This window comes from Echeneis naucrates, chromosome 5, assembly GCF_900963305.1.
Source record: "Echeneis naucrates chromosome 5, fEcheNa1.1, whole genome shotgun sequence".
NCBI lineage: Eukaryota > Metazoa > Chordata > Actinopteri > Carangiformes > Echeneidae > Echeneis > Echeneis naucrates.
The window spans coordinates 10170510-10191451 of record NC_042515.1 but is presented as its reverse complement, the minus strand read 5'-3'; the positions used below and the strand labels follow the sequence as shown (position 1 = coordinate 10191451).

Sequence of the window (20942 nt, the reverse complement as noted above, 5' to 3'; positions counted from 1 at the left end):
AAACCCAGCATTTGTTCAAGGTGAAGTAAACCCACTTTAATGCATAATTGGTTCTGAGTGTGTCAGACTTGCATGTACTTTAGTTTTAAATGTAGGTGTGGGAACGCTGTAGGTTTAAAGTAACAGTTGTACACTGTTTTTCCTGCCTCCACACTTTCCACGTTATACGTGAGAAATCAGAAATATTTCTGTATTTTGGACTGGTCACTTAAAAAACAAAAAACAAACAAAAAAAAAAACCTAACATCAATTACTCAAAATGATTGTATCTAGCTGTATGTTATGTGCATGTGTTTACATTTAACCTAAAAAGGTGGCTGATTTCAGAGAGCTGGTGTGTACTTCCACTTCACAATCTCCCCAGAGGAGACTTGAACACAGTGATTACAGAACTTTTAGCCTCGGGGGTCTAGCCAATTACATGCTATGGGGAAGAGGTACAGTCACACAGGCAGGCAGCCGATGAAGTGGTTCAGCTTCTGATCTTGCATTGATCAGTGTGATCTGAGATGAAACGATGAAGTGCTGTGTGCAAAAGTGTGGTGACTGCTGTAACCAAAGCACAAGCCAGCAGACAGACACGAAAGAATAGAGCTCGTCATTAAAGAGAGGGTCAGGGCCAGGACTGTTATTTTCTATCTTTACTAACGAGAAATGATGGGAGCAGAACTCATGAGAAAGGACAGAGGTACTGGCTGTGAAACCTTGTTTGTTTTGAACAGGTTTCAAATGGAGGGAAAAAAAAAAAAAAAAGATATAAAATTAAAAAATAAAGACAGCTCCATCGGTTTTGAATGTTTACTTGTCGAGGTCACATTCAGGATGCCTTGGTAAACTGAACTGACTGTTACGTCTCAGTAGAGACTAGTGAATTGAATGTGCATATTGAAGCTAATATATATGTATATATTCAGCTTATTAGTCAGCTCTAAATCTTCACGTTATTGGCACTGTTGATGGGGGGGGGGGGGCAATCAGTGACTCATCGTTTAGGGCATCATATAAATATGCCTCTTCACTCCACAGGAGAGTCACATCTCTCAAAGTAACAGAATCTGGGTACAAACACCTTTTAAAGTTCGATTTCAACAAATGATCTGGTTTGACTACTGTAAAAAATTACAATCCACCATTTTACTGGGATTAACTACTTCATTCCTAGGATATCTTTAAATAAAAAAAAAAATAAAGATTACTTTACCAATGTTACACTCAATGTTTAGTGGGATGAAACAGACATGTAACACGTTAGCCTGTGAGCTTTAGAGGTGCTGGGAGGACTGGCTCTTAAGATAACCTACTGCTGCGGCCTCAAATTTAACAGGCCAACATGACAGCAGAATTAGTTTTATCATCCCACACTCCAGAGGCATGCTTTTCAAAATAAATAATTAAAACAAGTCACAATTATGTCTTGGTCAAAGAAATGCTCGGTTGAAGATGTGCCATCTCGCTGCCATATGAAGAGCAACAGCTTAGACTATTGTATTTGTTAGAATTTTGAAAATGTTGACCTAACACAAAAAGGTACACAATATAAAATGTGTTAGCGTAGATGCTTGGTGTTCTATGCGACAGTATTTACATTTAAAGAATTAATTTCAGGTGAGAAAGAAAAGATAGCGTTACTTAAATGGTGAAATAACGTCCTTTTGAAATAAGCCAAGTACTACTTTTTTTAAGCTACAGATGAACACGTTTTCATCTATAATGTATACCCATGAGAAGAGTTTATTTATATGAGTATTTATGAAGTAAGTGTTGCTTTGCAAAGACTCAAATGTTAAAGATGTTTTATGATTGCTGCTATGTAATTATCTAGACTAACTGCTATTTTTGTGACTCAGATATGTAATTATTGCAATTAAAGTGACCGTCTGAAAAGGTATGACCTCGAGTGCTTCCTTGAAAAAGAAATTGGTCATTTTAATATCACACAAGTACAAAGACCGGAAGTGCAGTTTTAGTCTGGCCAGTGTCACATCACTCACTACACTGGGACATCAATAAGATGTCCAGAAAATAATGCTCTCAGTCACATCAGCCACGAAGTTTGGCCTGATGATGAAGTGATATAGATTACAGATGGATGGACAGCTACAATACTTATTATTAATAAAATGAGAATGACAACATATTTACTGCAAAGTGAAGGTTTAAAACTCACCAGATTAGATTCAAATCCAACCCATTGCCATTTGCTGCATGTCGTCCTGACTTCCTGCAATTTTTTCCTATTGAGCACAGAGAAAATTCATATCAAAAAGAAAAAGAAGCCCCACAACACTCATGAATTCAATAAAGGTTCAAAAGTAATATTTAAGTAATACATCACAGAAGGTTAAACAAAAAGAAAACTCATTATCTGCTTTATATTACCATTATACACGTACAATCCTAATTCAAAAGCCAACAGAAAAAGGTCCACAATTACATTTTATGTTAAAGTCAGTAATAATAATAATAATAATAATAATAAAGATAAAATGAAGTTGCACAGTAGTTAACTTACCTGGTGTAAATAAGGCCTCCATGGAGTAGTGCTCAAAAACAATCAAATATCCGTATATTATTTTCAATGTCCAGGTGCTCTCAACAAAAATGTAACAAGAGCACAAAATGAAGATGGGGGCAGTCTGTAAGTCTGCAGGGAGAAAATCTCCAAACAGTCTCCAGAATTCAGAGCTGTGTAAAACGACTGAGCTCTGCCGCCGGCACCTGATGGTCTTCAGGTGTGTTTGGACGGCCAGGTAGCAGCAGGAAGTTGTCATCAACTCAGATGGCTTTAGTCAGAGGTCAGGTGCAGACCAACTGTGTGCTCTGTTCCCCCACACAGAAGACATAAATGCAACAATCAAATTAAATACCAGGAGCACAGGCAGCATGTGGCCCTGGTAACAGCTATGATTAGTCCTCTTCTTGTCAACAGTCGGCAGCCATCTTGATGGCTCATTACTGCCACCTTCTGCTCTGGAGTGTGGATCTGACTGTACTTCCCTGACCTGAACCCAACCAATAACAATGGCTGATGGAAACGATGCGGCCTGTTCCAAATCATAGGCACCGCAGACTCACACCTACACATCAAACTACACAAAAACATGACAAAAAGATTCAATGTACAACTATGCTACACCAATTATTTTACCTGCTCTTAACATACGTTAGGAATTTCAGTAGTAGTCGCTACCTAAAAATCGTACTTAGAAAGCTTCGCTTGGCTAACATTAGCTTCAGTTAGCTGGTATTAGCTTGGGTTTTTACACATTAAGCTGACATAAGTGGTTTTAGCTTCTTTTAAAAAAACTATTTAATCTACCTTCAGTTAGCTAGTTATACCATCTATAACCTTCAGCTAACATCAGCTTCATTTATATGGAGCGGAATTATTATTGAAAAACAGAAGTCTTCGTTGGGGAAAGTCTGAGTGGTTGAAGTGGTTCCTTACAGGGTTGTTCTTCACTTACTGCCCAGCCTGATACCAGAAACTACCCACTTCCTAAACACTCAGCACTAATGTATTATGAAGGAATAGTCATCCTGAATAAAACAGTAAAAATAGTCCATATTACAGTTACAATGGATTTACATTTCAAAAAAGCATGTAGCACCGAAATGACATGAGCCTAATCGTCACAAAGTACATGTGTGGACACTCCACATTCACTGGGACCTCAGAGTGTGTGACAGAAGTGGGAGAAATTGATTAAAGTGCAACAGCCACTTTGCTCCAATGTCAACAGGTCGTGATAAATGAGTAGACAACATCCACCGCTTCAGACCATCTGATATGGGCAACAGAAGCAGACAAAGCCAGGAAGTAGACCTCTGGTTGGGGCTACTTTGTCGATAAACTATTTCTAAGGTCAATAGCAACTGCTCATGCTGGGCCCACTTTGTTTTAAGCCCAAGGTAAATAAATATATGGAGCACTGATGGTAAATGGACGAAAGGTGTAGATGAGCTCTTCCATCTTTTATATTGGCAGAATAACTGACTGTCACATGAAAAAAAAAAAAAAAAAAAAAAAAAAAAAAAATTGAGTCCTTTATTTAACCACAGCTAATGTCTGCATGAAAGATTCAAGGTTCACCTCAGCCACCTCCTTTAGTTGAAGAGCTTCAAAGCATAGAAATCAGCATACAATTCAGTGTGAAGGTTAGAGAGTTCAGAGAGAAGGTTAACTAAAGAGATGAGTAAATAAAACTGGAAACATTTTTAATTTATTTTTAATTTTCAGTTAGATATATAAACAAAACATAATCTAACAATACAATTTAAAGGCCATGATTCGAACAATGCCACCAAGTTTCACTCTACATAATAAAATATATAACTGTCTCAAAGAAATTAAAATTGATTAGGAATATTGCCAGTAGTTTTGAGTTCACTTCAAATTAAAACCATTCCTCTCCATTTGAGTCCCTCCTGTGTTGTGATGTTGACGTCTGAGATCCCACCATCATCGTGTGCAAACATCCTCATTGCACTGTTGGAGAAGTTACAGAGGTCAACTAGCAAATCATGAACTTCAACAATGTGTTCGCTAAACAGAAGGCTTATATTACTCAAACATCACATTAGTATGCTGATCCCAATTCAAAAATATTGAAATAAAAATTGATTCGACCTTGACCAAAGGTTTAAACAAAGATTAGCTTAATTTGATGGCATGGCTACATGTTTGTACCATCAGAAAAAAAGAAAGAAAGAAAGAAATGGCTGTTTCAATCTCTGGACCCCAGACAAACAAGAAAGTAAAGGCAGTGTCAAAAACATGAGTGTTACAGCCGAGCAAGCCGCTTTGATTGTCACTTTGATTTAAAGACATTTCCACTTCACTTCCACAGACTTCCTGTCTTTGTATACAAATCCAGCCGTAGATAAGGAGGCTAAATGTCAACCAGCCTCCAGCTTCTGTTGCCAAAATCCATACTGGAAAACAGCCAGTGGCCTATTAGAGACCAAGTATTTCTTTTTTTGTTTGTTTTTTTGCTGGAACCTGTTGAAATGCAATTACAAAAAAATATTTCAAGCTGAAGAGAGCAGCTAAGTACTAACTTGCATCCTTCTCTTAATTAAACTAATTTGCAGCTAAGAACAGGAATTTGGCCTTGGAAAAAATGAAACAGCTTCTACCAGAAATCAATGTGATCTGTCATCATATTTCTTTGACATAAGATAGCACTGACACATCATCTCAGATGCATTTGTAATTACTGTAGAGCTGAAGTGTTAACAAAATAAATTTATCAACTATATATAATTGGTTTTATTGGACAGAGATGAGGAATTTCATGACAGTCAATGATCATTTTCTTACATTTAGATCAAACTTATAATCAAGATTTATGCTTCCATGTTTTTGCAGGATTCAGTTTTTCAGATTTTTTTTCTACACAGTAGAATTGTGATTAAGTGATTGACTGTGTCTCCACTTGGAGACCACAAAGGATATTTTTGCTTTAGGTCACAAATAGGATTTTAGGTGATCTGTTTGATTTCTCAGCAAAAAGATCCATCTTCAGGTACATCCTTAGAAATGCACTTTGTTTATGAATTTAAAATCAGAACCACCTTACAAAAATCAGGAGTGGACAATAGAGGAGTCACAGAGAAGCAGCCTAGACAGCTCACAACTGATTTCTGTACCTACAAACCTCTGAAAAATGTATTTTCCAAATCTATGAAAAATTCTTCCATAAACCTACATATTTAGATATAAAAGCTGTAAAACTAAATCAATGTTCACCTTTTTGTATTGTATTGTATATATTTGATCTATGGAAAGCACATTCTACTAAGTTATGAAGTTAAGTGATGGCTCATCTAGCTCTTGTGCTACATGTTAAAGCTTCCCTTTGTTAAAATAACAGTGATCACTGGAATGTTAAACCCACATTTAACTCGACCCCGTGAGTAGAATGCATATCTTAGAAATCTTGGGTAATACTGTCAGTGCTGGTTTTCCCATGGTATATCACTTATATGGAAGTTGCACAATAACCGCTCTTGTTTATGCTGAATAGAGTTTTAAGTAGAATTAGGGACTGAACAGGCTGAAATCATCGTGGAATATTATGTACATAATTGCCGTAACTGTGAAGAGGCTCCTCAGATACGTGTGTCCCCACTGACGTGAAACATTCTGCTGAGAAGACCTGACCAACAATCAGGTCGGTGTTCTTCAGCAAACACAGTAATGCCATTTGATTCTATTCTGCTTAACCTCTCACTACACTGCTTAAGTTGAAGAAAGGGGATATTGTAAAAAGTGGGGGAAAATGAGAAGTGAAACTTCATGAAGACTATTGTGCATCATCATAGGATACAATCATAGGATGTCTTACCACTGGCCTCTGCCCTGATGTGACTTTGGATGAGATACCCAAAGACTTTGAAATGTCCTCCAGAGGTACATGGTCTCCAGGTGAGTCCTGGATGAAGTGCAGTAGGACCTTTTCTCCACCTTTGCAAGATTAAAAATATTTAAAAATTGTCATCAAGTAAACAGCTTGGACTTTAACAAACACAGTAAAAGACTTCTGCAAACTCATGACTCACACTGACACAAAACAGCTTTAATAATCTACAGAACAAAGTTTATGTCATTACACTAAATTATTAACTATTAATTTGGAGGATGCTTTTATCAAAAGCATTTTACAATTGACTGTAATAAAGCTTCACAATATAACACAGATTACATATACAGCTGCTGTTGATAAAAAAAAAAACTAAACAAAAAAACTAATAAGATAAGTAAATATAAAAAAAAAGGCACAATATTCTGATAATATCAATTGGAGTTTGGAATTACTTGAGCTTCTATTTAATAACAAATTATTAAGAACCAAATTGCTTCCATTAACAATAAAATATCATTTGAAATCGTCTTAGAAGGGTTGATGCACTGTACGGACTCAAGTTAGACAAGAACTCTCCCCAGGAAAAATTTCCCCTTGAGAGAAGATTTTCACAGTGAAGAGGTGGGACGACTTGTAATCTACTTCCTCCCACTGATTCTGCTCTAGTATGTCATGCTGTCCTGCCACACCATAAAATCTTGTCCCAGTGCAATCAGAAAATGTTAGCACACATTTATGTTTTTTTTATATTGTTTTTTCAAATAGATGTTTTGTATTCTTTTATATTTTTTATCAGATAAAAGATTTTGTCTATCTACCACACTCATTAAAAATATTTCAATTGTGCAGATAAATTATCCAATCACTGTAATCCCATCCAACAGTGTATTAAAATTGTTGTAATTGGTTTTAAGAATCTTCATTTCTTCTAAAGTGAAAAAGTAAGGCTGTAACTCTGCAGAGCAACCACACTAAGAGCAAGTGTTTATGAGAAGTCATTATGGGCCTCTAACCACACATGAGGTGCAACATTGCCCTCTAGAGGAGATTTTTTAAGATAGCAATTAATTGCAGTTTAATTCTTTTTCATTGCTCAAATGAATGGAAAAACATCAACACATTGAAATCACCAAGTTTTCTGAACATATTTATTAATATCCCCTCCAGTGCATATTAAATGTACCTTTTGCCACAATGAGCATGCCTCCACTCTGCAACAGATCTCCTGAGAAGTTTCCCTGGATTCCTTCAGCACTGGCCTGAATGCAATGAAGACAACAATAGCCAGTTTAGCTGAAAACTAGTGGACCAGCAACTTTACTCCTTTAACCCTGTGACAATAGGACAAGCATTATAAGATATTTACCTTTGCCGTTACATCTCGTACTTTCTTCCCCAAAGCTGCAGGAACCACACTCAATGCTGTGTACCTGAGAGAGAAATGGGAAATCATCTCAACATATAAAGCTGCCCTAAACTGAAAGACGAAAGAAAACTTCATGAAAGAAAATATGGAATAAGAAAATTATTTCATTATTTTAACAAATTTTACACACAAAAAAAGAAATGTTATTTTTTATGGATTGATCAAATAATTGGCTAAATGTTGTAGCTCTGAAGAACATAATTCTCGTAAGTTAATATCCTTTGAAAAATTAAAGCAATGTACAGTGTCAAATAGCCTTCCCTATTGCATGCAAGGATGATGGCTTTACTGTACTCACCGTTTGAAGCCCAAATCCTTGTAGGTTTTCTTTTGTTCATCAACATAAATGGCTACAAGAGAAGATAATCAATATTTATTTACAGTGACGTGCAGTGACCAGATCTGAATTATGGTGGCACAGCCTATCTTACTGTGACCTAAGCTTGTTTGCGGAAATGGGGGCTGTTGTACCAGATTGAAAGCTTTCATAAAAAATATAGTAGCACAGGTTTACCTATTTCCACATTAACAGAAAAAGGGAGGGAAAAAAAACTGAAGAATTCTTTCTGATTTTTATTTCTGACCAGAAATCTGTTATAATATTTGAACCTGGTGATAGCAATCTGAACTAGGAAGATTTAAATTAAGCTGTGATGTACAATTTTAAGCCATTGTTTTGTTTTCTCTGTGTGACAGTTACATGATTGTCTGCTTTCAGAGATGTTTGCTTTTAATAAAAATAAAAGTGATCAAATGTAATTTACAAGTGATTAATCATCATTCTAATTAAAGAATTTAAGCATTACCCAAGAACAGATACACAATTAAACAAAAAAACAAAAAACAAAATAAACCTTCAACTCAAAAAAGAAATGGTGGTAAATGGCTAAAAATTTCCTGTCAAGCCCGTATGAAGCATCAGGATGTGCTTAACTGAACCATCAACTGAACAATGTGAGAATTTATATCAAATAATAAATAAATATTGCTTACATCCTTTAAAAAATCCCTTATCCTTGAACTCCTGAAGCCCAAACTCTTCGGGTCCAATGCCCACCAGTGCTACGCCGCTGGCTCTCAGGTCCGGCTCCAGTTTGCTGATGTCTGATGCCATCCAGCGACACACTTGACAGCCAAATCTACGCAGGAAGAAGAAGACGACAGGCTGGTCCTGCCACAGAGACTGGAGCTCCACACTCTGAAACAAATCACAAATTATGAATCAATTAGTCATTTTATCAATAAAACGTGTACAATATCAGCCCAAACTGACATCTTCAAAAGCGTTAAGCAACCTGATGAACCTCTTTTAATGAAAACACATTTGAGATTTTCTACCTTTGAGGGGTTTTTCTGCCAGTCACAGTTGCTGAAGCTGACAACAAGCAAACAAACTAGCATTTGGGAAATGCGGGTCGACAGCTTCTACTAATCTACCTGTTATCTGTAAAATCATTAGTCTTGGCCTCAAACTGTGCTGGTGATTCCCATCAGGTCATCATCAGGTCACAGAGGAGGCTCATTCCTCAACAATAATGTCACTGTGAGAGCTAATGGCAGGTTTTAACAGCAGGGAGCAAGTCCAACTACCAGCTGCATGTTATGCTAAAAACAGCACATTTATCCACCAACAGAACTCATGCCAGTTTCACGTCTCACCTCTCCAGTTTCAGCGCTCTTCACCACATTTTTTCCAACCCGTCCGAGGTCGACGCTCGCCATTTGGTCTTGTTTAAGCTACACGGAGGTGGGTCAGACTGAATAAAGCTGAAAACAGTGTAACGATGGCGGAAAACGTTACGCGTGTTTAAGTAACAACAGTTGCAAAACAAGCTTCCTCACACGCCCACCGAGCCCTCCCGTCCAATCAGAGCCCGCCTGCGCTGTATTGTGTGTGCAGAGTGGGCGGGGCTTACCAAGGGGAACCTGCAGCACGTGCATCCATCCGACCAGTTTTTACATCTTCTTTTCATTTATTTTACATTGTCAAAATTTCTTGACATTGGATTTTCCCATTAGCTGAATAACTGACTCTGTTTTTAACATTAGTTCACAGTAGTGGCTGAGTGATTTATGCTCGAAAACATTCAGGTTTTCATAATACAGGTTGCGTAAGATGAGTACAGGTGAGCTTACAGTTAACGAGAGTTATAGCAGGACCTTTGTTCTCTTTTATTGCTGTCTGAAATGGCCCAGCTAGCTTCTATTAATCCCTGAGAAAGCCCTGAGACTAGAGTCTGTGTTTTATATTTGGACCTACATCACCCAAAAAGAAAAATCAGTGACAGTGAATTCATTATCTTATGCTTCAGAGACCTCTCCTGTATTAAGTCTTAAAACCCACAGGGCAGATTATCCAACAACAAGTCAATTAGACAGGCTGAGCCTGGTATCAAAGGTGACCCAAAGATCTCCTCAGTGACCATATCCGACTATCCGTCCCCATACAGTGTAGGAAATAAAATATGGTAGTTACAACATTTAATGTGTTACATCAATTGGGAGACATCCCCCACCTTCGTATATATTTTGAACATGTAGGCCTATTAAATATTTATATCCAGTATGGTCATGTACTTCATGAGGCCTATCAGTTTTTAATAAAACCCAATGTGATGTTGCCCTGGGGAACTTGAGCAATACAGGAACATTTGGATGTGAAAAATTATATCATGTTGACGCTGTTGACAAAAATGAAATACAGGGAGACCAGCAGCTCAGAAGCATCAACAAAAATTACTGGAAACTGAAGAGAAGAAAGCACTCTGACAGAAAGTCTCAAGGCAATCTGACATCTTTCCTGATGTGACTTCTCAGGCTCACCTGCTGTCAGTTTCCCATCAGGGGCCTGGATTAAAAAAAAAAAAAGCCCAGGAAATGCTCTAAAGATCCGGCTTCAGTTAACCTGGCATCGGCACTCCGGTGACTCCGGTTATCAACTCGGTAAATTAACGCGGCTGTGTCCTGTCCGGTCAGATGGTGCACATTAAAATACCAGGAAACGTCGCTAAGAAAGAGATTATTGTCCAGGTATCGGAGGAATTCAAGAACATTATAAAAACTGAAATCAAAACTGCTTTTAGAGACTGCTGGGAAAAAATACTGAATGTGAAAGTTAGATAATCCGACATATAATGTGGAGGCAAAGAGGCCAAAGACACGTATATGACAATAACCACATATGTCTATTCTCTTCTATTCCGAACTGTGACGAACCGAAGTTCGTCATAATAAATGATTTCTGATTCTAATTCTAAAAAGAGGAAAAGGAGAAATAGAGAAGGCTCATACAGCTCTTGCTCTCAGTATAAACCCCTCCTGTGAAAGGTATGCAGTGACTGGACCTGTCAGATTATTGGAGCTGGGACTTTTCATCCAGCGCTGCTGTTGCAGGGAGGGGCGTGACGTCACAGGTGGGACCGGGGAGGAAAAAGGCGGAGGGGGGAGATGAGGAGATGGGGAGAGAGAAGGGACGGAGGAGAGCGGGGGATGACTGCATCAAAGGGAAAACAAAAAGAGAAACAAAACAGCCATGACTCCTCGAATTCCACCTCCGTTTTTTACAAATCACAATGGTTGCTCTGTTTACCTCCACTGTGTGCCGCAATAAATGACGAGTCACCCCGGTAAGGTAATTATGATCTTTCACGTTTCACTTTGCACGCCTTCTAGCAGCCGAGTCGATGATGGTCGCCACCTTTAAAGACAAATGTCAAATCCAAGAAAATGTCGTTTGCCAATTAGACAAACCGTCGATCGGGTACGTGGTCATGGATGTAATCTATGTTGGCCAAACATTTCATTTTCATTTAAGCGACAGCGGATCGTTTTCCTTGGGATTGTCTTGAGTTATCACCCCCAGCGGCTCCATTGTGTCCTGTCTGACTTTCCTCCATGAAAAATTCAGATGGAAACAGGCTGGATGAGCGGTGCCGCATACCACACTGCTGTATGCAGCCAGCTGAGCACATGGGCTCTGCGCTCTGCTCCTACATGCGCATTGGTTGCAGTGCGTCGTGCCCATCGTTGCTGTCTGCTGATGACTGCAGTGTACTCTGGGTAGCACAACACAACCATCAGCCCGTCAGGAGCAACTTTCTCTCATGCTCAGCATGCCACGTTGTACTCCTCTAAAATGACCTCTAATTAAGTCTGGGTTTTAATTTAATATTGTCCTGTTGTTTGTTTGTTTTTTAAGCTTTCCTGTAAGCTTGCTTGAGAGAGATGTCATCTCCGGGGATGGGCACCCCCAGTGACCCCCTTTTGGCCAGTCCAGGAGGGAGGTTATCCACAGCTCAGGAAGGTATCTGGAGGGGTTCGCTTCCCAAAACTGCCAGTTTCCCAATATCCACCACTCGGCACCTCAGTCACAGAGCCAACAACTTTCAAAGACAACCAAAGCGTCGGAAGCTGATAAGACCTTCTCCACCTCCGCCGCCCAACACACCTTGTCCCTTGGACAACTTGGACCTCAGCGAACTTCCCCCGAGACGTACCTTCCAAGAGCTGCTTTTCAATGGCTGCATCTTGTTTGGTATTGAATTTAGCTATGCCATGGAAACTGCTTATGTGACTCCCGTGCTTCTCCAGATGGGCCTGCCTGATCAGTTCTACAGCTTGGTATGGTTTATTAGCCCCATACTGGGTAAGCAAACAGCTGATGGAAGTTAACATGATAAATTGTACTTGTGGAAAGCAATAATCATGTTGCACTCGCTGATTGGCTTTTAACACTCTCCCATGTTTTTGTATTTTAGGATTCCTTGTTCAGCCTCTCATAGGAGCGTGGAGTGATCGATGTACATCCCGGTTTGGGCGAAGGAGACCTTTCATCTTTGCCTTGGCCATAGGTAGGACTTGCAAAATAGGAGGTGTGCTTCTATAAATTTGAGACACATTAAAGGGACAGATTTTAAAAAGAGTGATTGAAATCAAAGCTGCAGAGGACAAGATATTGTACATTTAATCCATAATATAGAGCAAAAAGAGAAAATAGACACATATCCCAATCCTTGTAGGCCCCAATTTTTAACCCTGTTTTGTTGCATCCACACCAAAGGAAAAGGTGTTTTAACCCATGGGACAAAATGTCAAACAGTTGTTTGCACTTTCTACTGCTTGTTCATAGGGGCTTTGATTGGTCTAACACTGGTGCTGAATGGACGGGACATTGGAGGTGTTCTGGCCGACACAGCTTCAAATCACAAGTGGGGTATTGTACTGACTGTGTGTGGTGTAGTTCTGATGGACTTCAGTGCTGATTCAGCTGACAACCCAAGCCATGCCTACATGATGGATGTGTGCAGTCCAGAAGACCAGGACCGGGGGTTGAACATCCATGCACTTCTGGCAGGTACTGAAATACTTACACATGGTTAAATATGTAGGTTTGATAGTACACTGTATCATTTATATCGCACTATGACAGAAGATGGAAAGACATTGTGTAAAAAACAGCAGCAATTGAAGGAAATCAGCAGCTTTTATAAAAATTAGATAAAAAAGTTACCTTTTCATTGCCCTGTTAGTAATGTAAGTAATTCTTATTTCTTATACAGGCCTAGGAGGTGGATTTGGCTACATAGTGGGTGGCATCAACTGGGACCAGACCCAATTTGGAAGGTCGATGGGAGGTCAACTGCGGGTCATATACCTTTTTACAAGTATCACTTTGGTGATTGCCACAGCCATGACTCTGATGAGTATCCCTGAACGGCCCTTACCAAAGAGCCAGCCAAACAAAAACTCCAGCAAAAACAATTTGAAGAGCCCCAGCCTCCCTCTCCCTCCCTCTCCCCCTGTTCCACCAGGATCGGCTTTGGGGCATGATGAAGAAGATGAGGATGGTCTTTACAGCTACAATTTCTCAAAATCTCATGGTCCTGGCCCCCTGGTCCATTCGTGCAGTGGTCTCAGCCTCGCTAGCCCTGTATCGCTCCCGAGCCCACTCACCCCAAAATACGGCAGCTTTATAAGTAGAGACAGCTCTCTCACAGGCATAAATGAGTTTGCCTCGTCGTTAGGAACCTCCTATATAGACAGCGTGCTCATAGACTGCTATACAGGTCAGCATATACCAACAGCCCTGCCCCAAGGGGACTCCCCTCCTCCAGAGGACTCAACACAGGAGGGCCATCCTCCAGGACAGATCCAGGCTGAGGTGGTGTCTTGTCCAGTTGGAGAAGCTCAGGATGCACAGGCAGCCCAGCCTGAGAGAGACGCACAAGCTTACGGACCATCTCAGGTCACAGCCGGAGCTGGAGCTCAGCCTGCTGCAGGGTCACATCGGGGCTCCAATGCAGGTATCCTGAAGCGACCCCAGAGTCTGGCTCTGAAGGAGGAGCCCATGGCAGCACAGATTGTTGGATTGGAGAATGGACGCAGGAGAACTGTGACATTCAGCCAGCAGGTCAGACACAGATTTTAAAAACAGCAAAAACTTTTTAGTGAGTAGCCACTACAGAATTGTTAACACAATGCCAATCTGTTTTTTTTTTTTGTTTTTTTTTTTGTCTGACAAAGGTGGCAAACATTTTGTTGAATGGGGTCAAATATGAGAGTGATCTGAGTGAGAATGTGGAGACAGGAGAATCCCAAATGTCAATGAAGCTGCTGTGTATAGCCATCTACAGGATGCCTCCCTCTCTGCGGAGTTTATGCACTAATCATTTTTTAGGTGAGAAAAATCATTTCCATTTAAATTCAGTTCAGTAAAAAAATAAAAAACCTCACAGGTGCCTATTTCGTATTTAGCAGGAAGTTAACACCTTTTATTTCTCTCCATGCTGTAGGCTGGCTGTCCTTTGAAGGCATGCTGCTCTTCTACACTGACTTCATGGGGGAGGTTGTGTTCAAAGGTGACCCCAAAGCACCCCACGACTCTGAGGCTTACCAACGCTATAATGCTGGTGTTAGCATGGGCTGCTGGGGCATGTGCATCTATGCATTCAGTGCTGCTTTCTATTCAGGTAAACTACCCTCATAATCACGCCATAGCTCGGGTGTCAGCATAGCTTTGCATTTGGGAGGATTATTTTTTTCACCCTGGTTGATTTTGTGCAGTAACATGTCATCGTCATAGCTTTACATTGGTTCTCTCTGTTTTTCCTTCACGCTCCCAGCCATACTGGAGAAACTGGAGGAGCGTTTCTCTCTTCGCACTCTATATTTTTTTGCCTACTTGGCATTTGGTTTAGGCACAGGCCTTGCTACACTATCCACCAACCTCTATGTGGTGCTCTCTCTGTGCGTCACCTATGGGGTGCTTTTCTCCTCTCTATGCACGCTGCCTTACTCTCTGCTGTGTGAATACTACCAGAGCCCACAGGTCAGTTTTCAGTTTTAGTGTTTTCTTGTCTTTTCTTGATGGTATTTTTTTTAACTTAATAGAATAAATGGACAGCCTGGGAAATTAGTTTTAAGCCGTCTTTCATCACATCTGTCTTCAAAACAGCAAGCTCTTACCCTAGTTTAAAGGCTGGCATATCTATCTCTGTCTATTGTATAGCTACCTTCCTTACCTAGAAACATGGCGGTTTCTTTAGTTTTACAGATTCTGGCAAGTTTTATGTTTTTTAACCTTACAGTCACAGGTTAACTGTCTATCCATTTGCGGTCTAAATTTGTGATGTAGCGTTGAGCTTGGCGTATAACTAAACTTTCCCTGTATGCCCTGCAGTTTTGTGGCTCATCGGAGGAAGGGACCAAACGAGGGATGGGGGTGGACATCTCTCTGCTCAGTTGCCAGTATTTCCTGGCTCAGATCCTGGTCTCGGTGGCGATGGGACCTCTGACCTCACTGGTGGGTGGGGCCCAGGGAGTGATGTACTTTGCAAGCCTGATGTCATTCGTGGGCTGCCTGTACTCTTCTCTCTGCGTGGTGTACCAGCTGCCCCCCCCCGAGGGTGAGCCCCCCGAAAGCGAGACTCAGCCACTATTGGTGCACATTTAGAAAAGTCTCTTAATTTACTTTACCTCACATGAACAAACAAACACACACACTCAGTGGCACATGCTCTCACGCTTTTGCTTAGTGTCTGGGTGTGTTGACCTTCACAGCACTGACAGGACAAACGCACTGTATATCCTGCCACACACTGTACAGCACAACTCCATATGCTATTTCACACTAATCAGCAGTGCTCTTCTCAGAGCTAGACAGACAGACAGACATACATTGGCCCTGCTCTAATATGTGTATACATGACTAGTGTGTTCCTACAGTGTGTGTGCCCATGCATTATTTTTCCTAACCTTTGCAAATGAATGCAACCTTTTGAATATGTGTGTGGGTGTGTGTGTGTGTGTGAGAGAGAGAGAGAGGCTGTGAGTGATATGAGTGATATGTGAGTATAGATTAGCTGTTCTTGTTTGATTATTTGCTGTAAAAACTTGCATCATATCTTTTCTTGCTTGTTGGTGTGCAGTATAGAAATGTTCATCACTATGTATAGGCTAACCACAGCTTTCCCCTCTTTTCCTTCCTTTTATTAGTTGTCTAATGTCTGCATGTGCTGCAATGTAATCTCTCAAAGCCTTTTGTTAATATTTTGTTGTGGTCATATGGCCAAGGGAATGTCTACCTGCCTGTTTCTCTGAGTTAGCATATTCGTATCACACACCAAACAGGATTTTCTGACTAAATGAATGTGCTGCCAGTGACCACTCACACTCACCATTAATGCTTCTTCATTAATTCAAGAGCTCTTTTGACATAATTTAACAAACACATACTTAATATTCACATTAAACTGAACAGTTCTCAATAATAGTTACAGTCTTGAAGGGCTTCATATTTTCAGTAAAGCAAGTCAACTCCAGTCAAAATGTGGCATAACCAGAGTGCTATCTGCAAATTTCACCGGTCAATGCCGGGCCACCCCTCGAATATGAGTACAATACAGTTTAATAACTTAGCGCAGAGCCGCGACTAATAGGACAATTTACATCAACACCCTCACACGCAACCTTTCGAAAACACAGAGAAATGTGTACTGGTGGCAAACTCTGTCTGGGCCCTCACTAAGCCATGGACAACTCTGTGAGCTGTCACCCTGCTCCTGGCCATACCATTGTAATAATGACAGTGATTCTTGTCATTATCAGGAAGAGGAGAAGTTGAAACTGGGGTGTGAATCAGCATTCAGTCGGAAACCGAACAAAACAGAAGAACAGCAAACAGAGAGAAGACTCATGTGAACTATGGGTAACCCTGAAAGTGGACAACAGTGAGAGAAAAGACTGTGGCGGGAGAGGGGGGGGGGAGTCATAGAGTCAGCTGCCAAGCACTTATTGGCATCATTAGGGTGCATGCTAAAGAAAGTAGGCTTCTGCTCCACCACTCAGCTCATCAACCCGGTGTAGTGACGATCTTGTTGGCCAAGTTCCCCATAGGAATGATCACATTATTCCTTTTCCATTCTAAATAATCCATCTTCATCAGCAACATGGTACAGCTAATTTATTTTTTTACATTTGTTTTGCCATGGCAAACAGTATCTTTTGTCTTCTCAGCCTCAACTTACACTGACTTCAGAGTATTCACATGAGGTAAACTTGGGTATCTCACCTGTTTTCATTGTGATGGTTTCATTGACTGCCTCACACTTTGAGCGCCCCATTACTGCTGCTTCAGCAGTGTCAGTGATTGCCTACTATTAAAGCCTCCTGGACTGACTGGATGCACACCATGCTTACGTTTCTGAGGAAACTAACTGTATGGATCATACTGTTGCAGCTTGCTTGAGTAAAAAAAGAACACACATTTGAGCTTTTGTGTTAAATGATACCACCTATTGCTCAACGTAAGCAGTGTTAATGTAAAAGCTACTTTTATTCAGGGCTCAGTTAAAACTAAAATGATGATTTTGCCACTCATGACTCCTGTGTCAATTATTGTTTTTAAATCAACAATAAGCGGTATCAACCACAGCAGTTGCATTACTGAGAAATAATCTTGAGAAATAATGTTCTGCTATTCCAACCTACACCACATGGGGGAGCCAGGAGGCTCAAAAACCACAATCCATTGATTCTGAGAACCCTTTTCCATTACAAAGTGAATGAGGTTAGTGCTGTTCCTTCCTGCATCTAAGTCAGCCATTTTCCGTGTTAAGAAAAAATTGGGTCAAATGACATCATCCACTCATAAAGCTGTTATTTTAAAGAGGCAATGATGTTTTACAAACAGTTAATATCCACACAGAGTAGGTAAACTTAAGTAAAAAGACAATTTATTTGTTAATCAGAATATACAAAGCAGTGGCTGAAGTAACCAAATGTCTGGTTCTGAAAAAGGCAGTCTTGGACACAAAACTGGGCTACCCAGCCATAACATAAAACTCATTGAAAACATAAGAAAAACAAAGTATAAATGGTACAAACTTGCGTGGAATGCATACAGAACAAATGACCAAAGCTTTAAGATTTAAGAGGGGTTAATTAACATTGCAAAATCCTGCCTCCATAATACAAGGTCAAACAGTCTTATCATGGAGGCGCAAGACAGAGCCCCTTTATTCATTTGCACCATCTGTTATGTTAACAGGGCAGCCAAGCCAAGGATTAACTAGCAGCTCAACACAAAAAATATGCCTCAACTAATAACGCTAACAACTGTCCATTAGCCCCTGCTTAAAACTTATCTTTGGTCCTTTAAGTGAATCTGAGAGGTCAACATGAGCCTTGGAGGTGAGCAGCTGCCTGTATGTATGGGTCATCTGGTCAGCACTGCCATAATAGAGATTGTGCTTCTAACATACTGTTATAAAACCTCAAAAAGAAATGAAACAACTGATCTCATGGTGTGGCCCAATTTGAACAAGTAGAAAAAAGCTCATTTTAAAGACCAATAAATAACATTTCATTTAAAAAAAAGAAAAAGATGCAGGGCCACTATGTTTCAGGACTCCAGTGCAATGTGATAACATGGGAGTTAAAAAAAAAAAGAAGAAAAGAAATCTCTCTCAAAGAAACAGAAAGCACAAGCTCTACAACATGATGTTGACCAGGCTGGTTAGACAGTGCTGCAAACAATTTGCAGGGCAGAAAACTAAGCCTCCACTTCTGCTTCTTTTGAATCTCCATTTTCCTCTGTCTTCTGCTTTTTTGTCTCCGCATTTTCCTAGTGGAAAAAAAAACAAAACAGTATTTTATGCATTAGCAAAGATTAAGAGTTTCGTTAGATTAGTCAACATATATGAAAAACAAGTGATTACATTGTACACCCACCTCATCCTCCTCAGCTGCACGCTTCACAGGCTGTGCATCAGTCTCCTCAGCAGGGGGCGCCTCCTCTGCCTTCCCTGTAAAGACAATTCAGAACACACATCAAGATGGTTTTCGTGAGCAATGGTTAGGGGCAATTGGAAAATTAAACATGGCTGCTTCAAACATTTACTGAAAACAAAAACAGAGATTTCTCCAAACATACCATCTCCGTTCTTGTGTTCCTCCTCTGCGGGTTCTTCCACTTTGTCACTGTGATCAGCACCATTCTGAATGGAGAGAGGGGAAAGTTAATCCACAACAGGGATTTTATTATGCGAGCAACAACGCAGGATATTTTTTTTCCCCAAACATAAATGAGGAAACTCAAATAAATAAATAAATAAAAATAAAATCAAAATATGGAATATAGTTGAAATAACCCTGAGAGTCTCAAGTCCACAGACCTCTCTGGGGACTCTTCAGATAAGGCATTTGCGTAGAGCTCTTATTACATCCCCAGAGGATTAGCTCCCAAGCTCTGGGAAACCTCAGAGTAGAGACACCAATAGAGACGTCAAAAGGCTTGCTAAATAACATCTGTGCCATTTCAGGACCTAAACAAAGCACAGTGTGGAGAGCAGCTGAACGGGAGGGGGAGGCGGGTGCAGCGACACCTGCATGATGAGGGGTGCTAAGACAAAAGGCCATGAGGCTGCCTGCCCTCGGCTCCAACTCACTGTGCCATTGGCAGGTGCGTCCCCGTTGTCGGTCTTCTTCTCCTCCTCCACTTCTACTTCTTTCTTCTCCTTCAGCTCCTACAAAATAAAAGCACGCCCTTCAATCAGCCGCGACGTTCAGCAAAGAGTTTATTCCGAAAGTGCTAAAAGCATTCGTGTCGCTCATTTTAGGATTATATGTGTATACATGTCTTTGTGTGTGTATGATGAAGTGTAATTCAGCGGAGCTCTTCAGCTCTGTTAGTGATAATGATGGGGCTTGAGGCGGGTACTGAAACATTAAGGTTACTGTAGCTTCCCGCCCACAGCAGCAGCTCCGCTCCACCAGCTGTACCGTTTCTGGCGCTTTGTCTGCTCAACAACACACGTTTAGCTAACCACATCACACACGGCACATTTTCCCGCGGACAGATGCAGGTCATTTAAAACGCTCCTGTCCAATTCCTGGTTTAACTCGGCGAGGCGATGTTAAGGAGGAACAAACGTCGAATAATGAAACACCGCGGTCCAACTCGACTTAGGTACAGAGAGAGTTAACCCGAAATGAAACGGTAACTTAGAAAAGTTCCCCAGAAGGTTTAACACGACGGTCGGACAGAAAAGAGAAAGGAGGGAAAAAAAAAAAAACTTAATGAAACCCACCTTGGCTGTAACCTCAGCAGCTGTGGTCGTGTCAACCATCGTGTCGGCCATAATTCTGAGAATTAATTGAGATAATTATATTCCGGTTGAGGAAATATTTTTTTCTGTGACTGTTGGCTCTTTGCCTCCGTGCTGATAGTCCAAAGACGCTGAGAGAGGAATGATGTCTGCCCGTCTCCGCTTTTCTCTCGACCTCGTTGAAAGCCCACTCTCGTTGGACGCAGGAGCTCGAGCTCGCGCGCGATTGGTCAATGTCGACGAGCGGCGTACTCGATTGGACAAAAACCTTGTCAATCTAAACCAGGTGTCCCGCCTCCTGGCTCTCTCTTCGCTGATTGGTCCATTGTTTTAAAGCGCTGCACTATGATACTACTAGTTTTTTTTTTTCTACTACCCACAAGTTAGATTTTTCACCTGCATTTTCAACAATGGATGTCAGTAGTGGTCGTTTTTTTCAGGTTATTAAAATGTTTTACATTCTGCTGACGGCCGATTATTGTGTCGGTGGATTATAAAAGTTTCTGAACATGAGCGCTCGCACCGCGTCTTTTGTCTTAGCGC

The 20942-nt window shown here is 40.7% G+C and overlaps 3 protein-coding genes across 3 annotated transcripts; 1 reads left to right on the top strand and 2 right to left on the bottom strand.

The window, feature by feature from the left end:
* Positions 1 to 4213: 4213 nt before the first annotated feature.
* prxl2b (peroxiredoxin like 2B) lies at positions 4214 to 9600 on the bottom strand. The gene is made up of 7 exons (XM_029502516.1): positions 9454 to 9600; positions 8788 to 8992; positions 8093 to 8144; positions 7735 to 7798; positions 7552 to 7627; positions 6351 to 6469; positions 4214 to 4489 (listed from the first exon to the last, which is right to left on the bottom strand). The coding sequence occupies exons 1-7, from the start codon at positions 9514 to 9516 to the stop codon at positions 4463 to 4465; spliced, it is 606 nt and encodes a 201-aa protein (XP_029358376.1). The 5' UTR covers positions 9517 to 9600; the 3' UTR covers positions 4214 to 4462.
* Positions 9601 to 11327: 1727 nt separating this feature from the next.
* On the top strand, positions 11328 to 15745 carry slc45a1 (solute carrier family 45 member 1). Its single transcript, XM_029502942.1, has 10 exons — positions 11328 to 11425; positions 11993 to 12439; positions 12552 to 12644; positions 12923 to 13147; positions 13353 to 13859; positions 13890 to 14203; positions 14317 to 14470; positions 14586 to 14762; positions 14916 to 15121; positions 15473 to 15745. The coding sequence occupies exons 2-10, from the start codon at positions 12019 to 12021 to the stop codon at positions 15743 to 15745; spliced, it is 2370 nt and encodes a 789-aa protein (XP_029358802.1). The 5' UTR covers positions 11328 to 11425; positions 11993 to 12018.
* A 2259-nt stretch (positions 15746 to 18004) lies between these two features.
* On the bottom strand, positions 18005 to 20565 carry LOC115043880 (prothymosin alpha). The gene is made up of 5 exons (XM_029502642.1): positions 20382 to 20565; positions 19740 to 19817; positions 19226 to 19289; positions 19024 to 19097; positions 18005 to 18916 (listed from the first exon to the last, which is right to left on the bottom strand). Exons 1-5 carry the CDS (start codon positions 20430 to 20432, stop codon positions 18845 to 18847), a joined length of 339 nt encoding a protein of 112 aa, XP_029358502.1. The 5' UTR covers positions 20433 to 20565; the 3' UTR covers positions 18005 to 18844.
* Between the last annotated feature and the right edge of the window lie 377 nt (positions 20566 to 20942).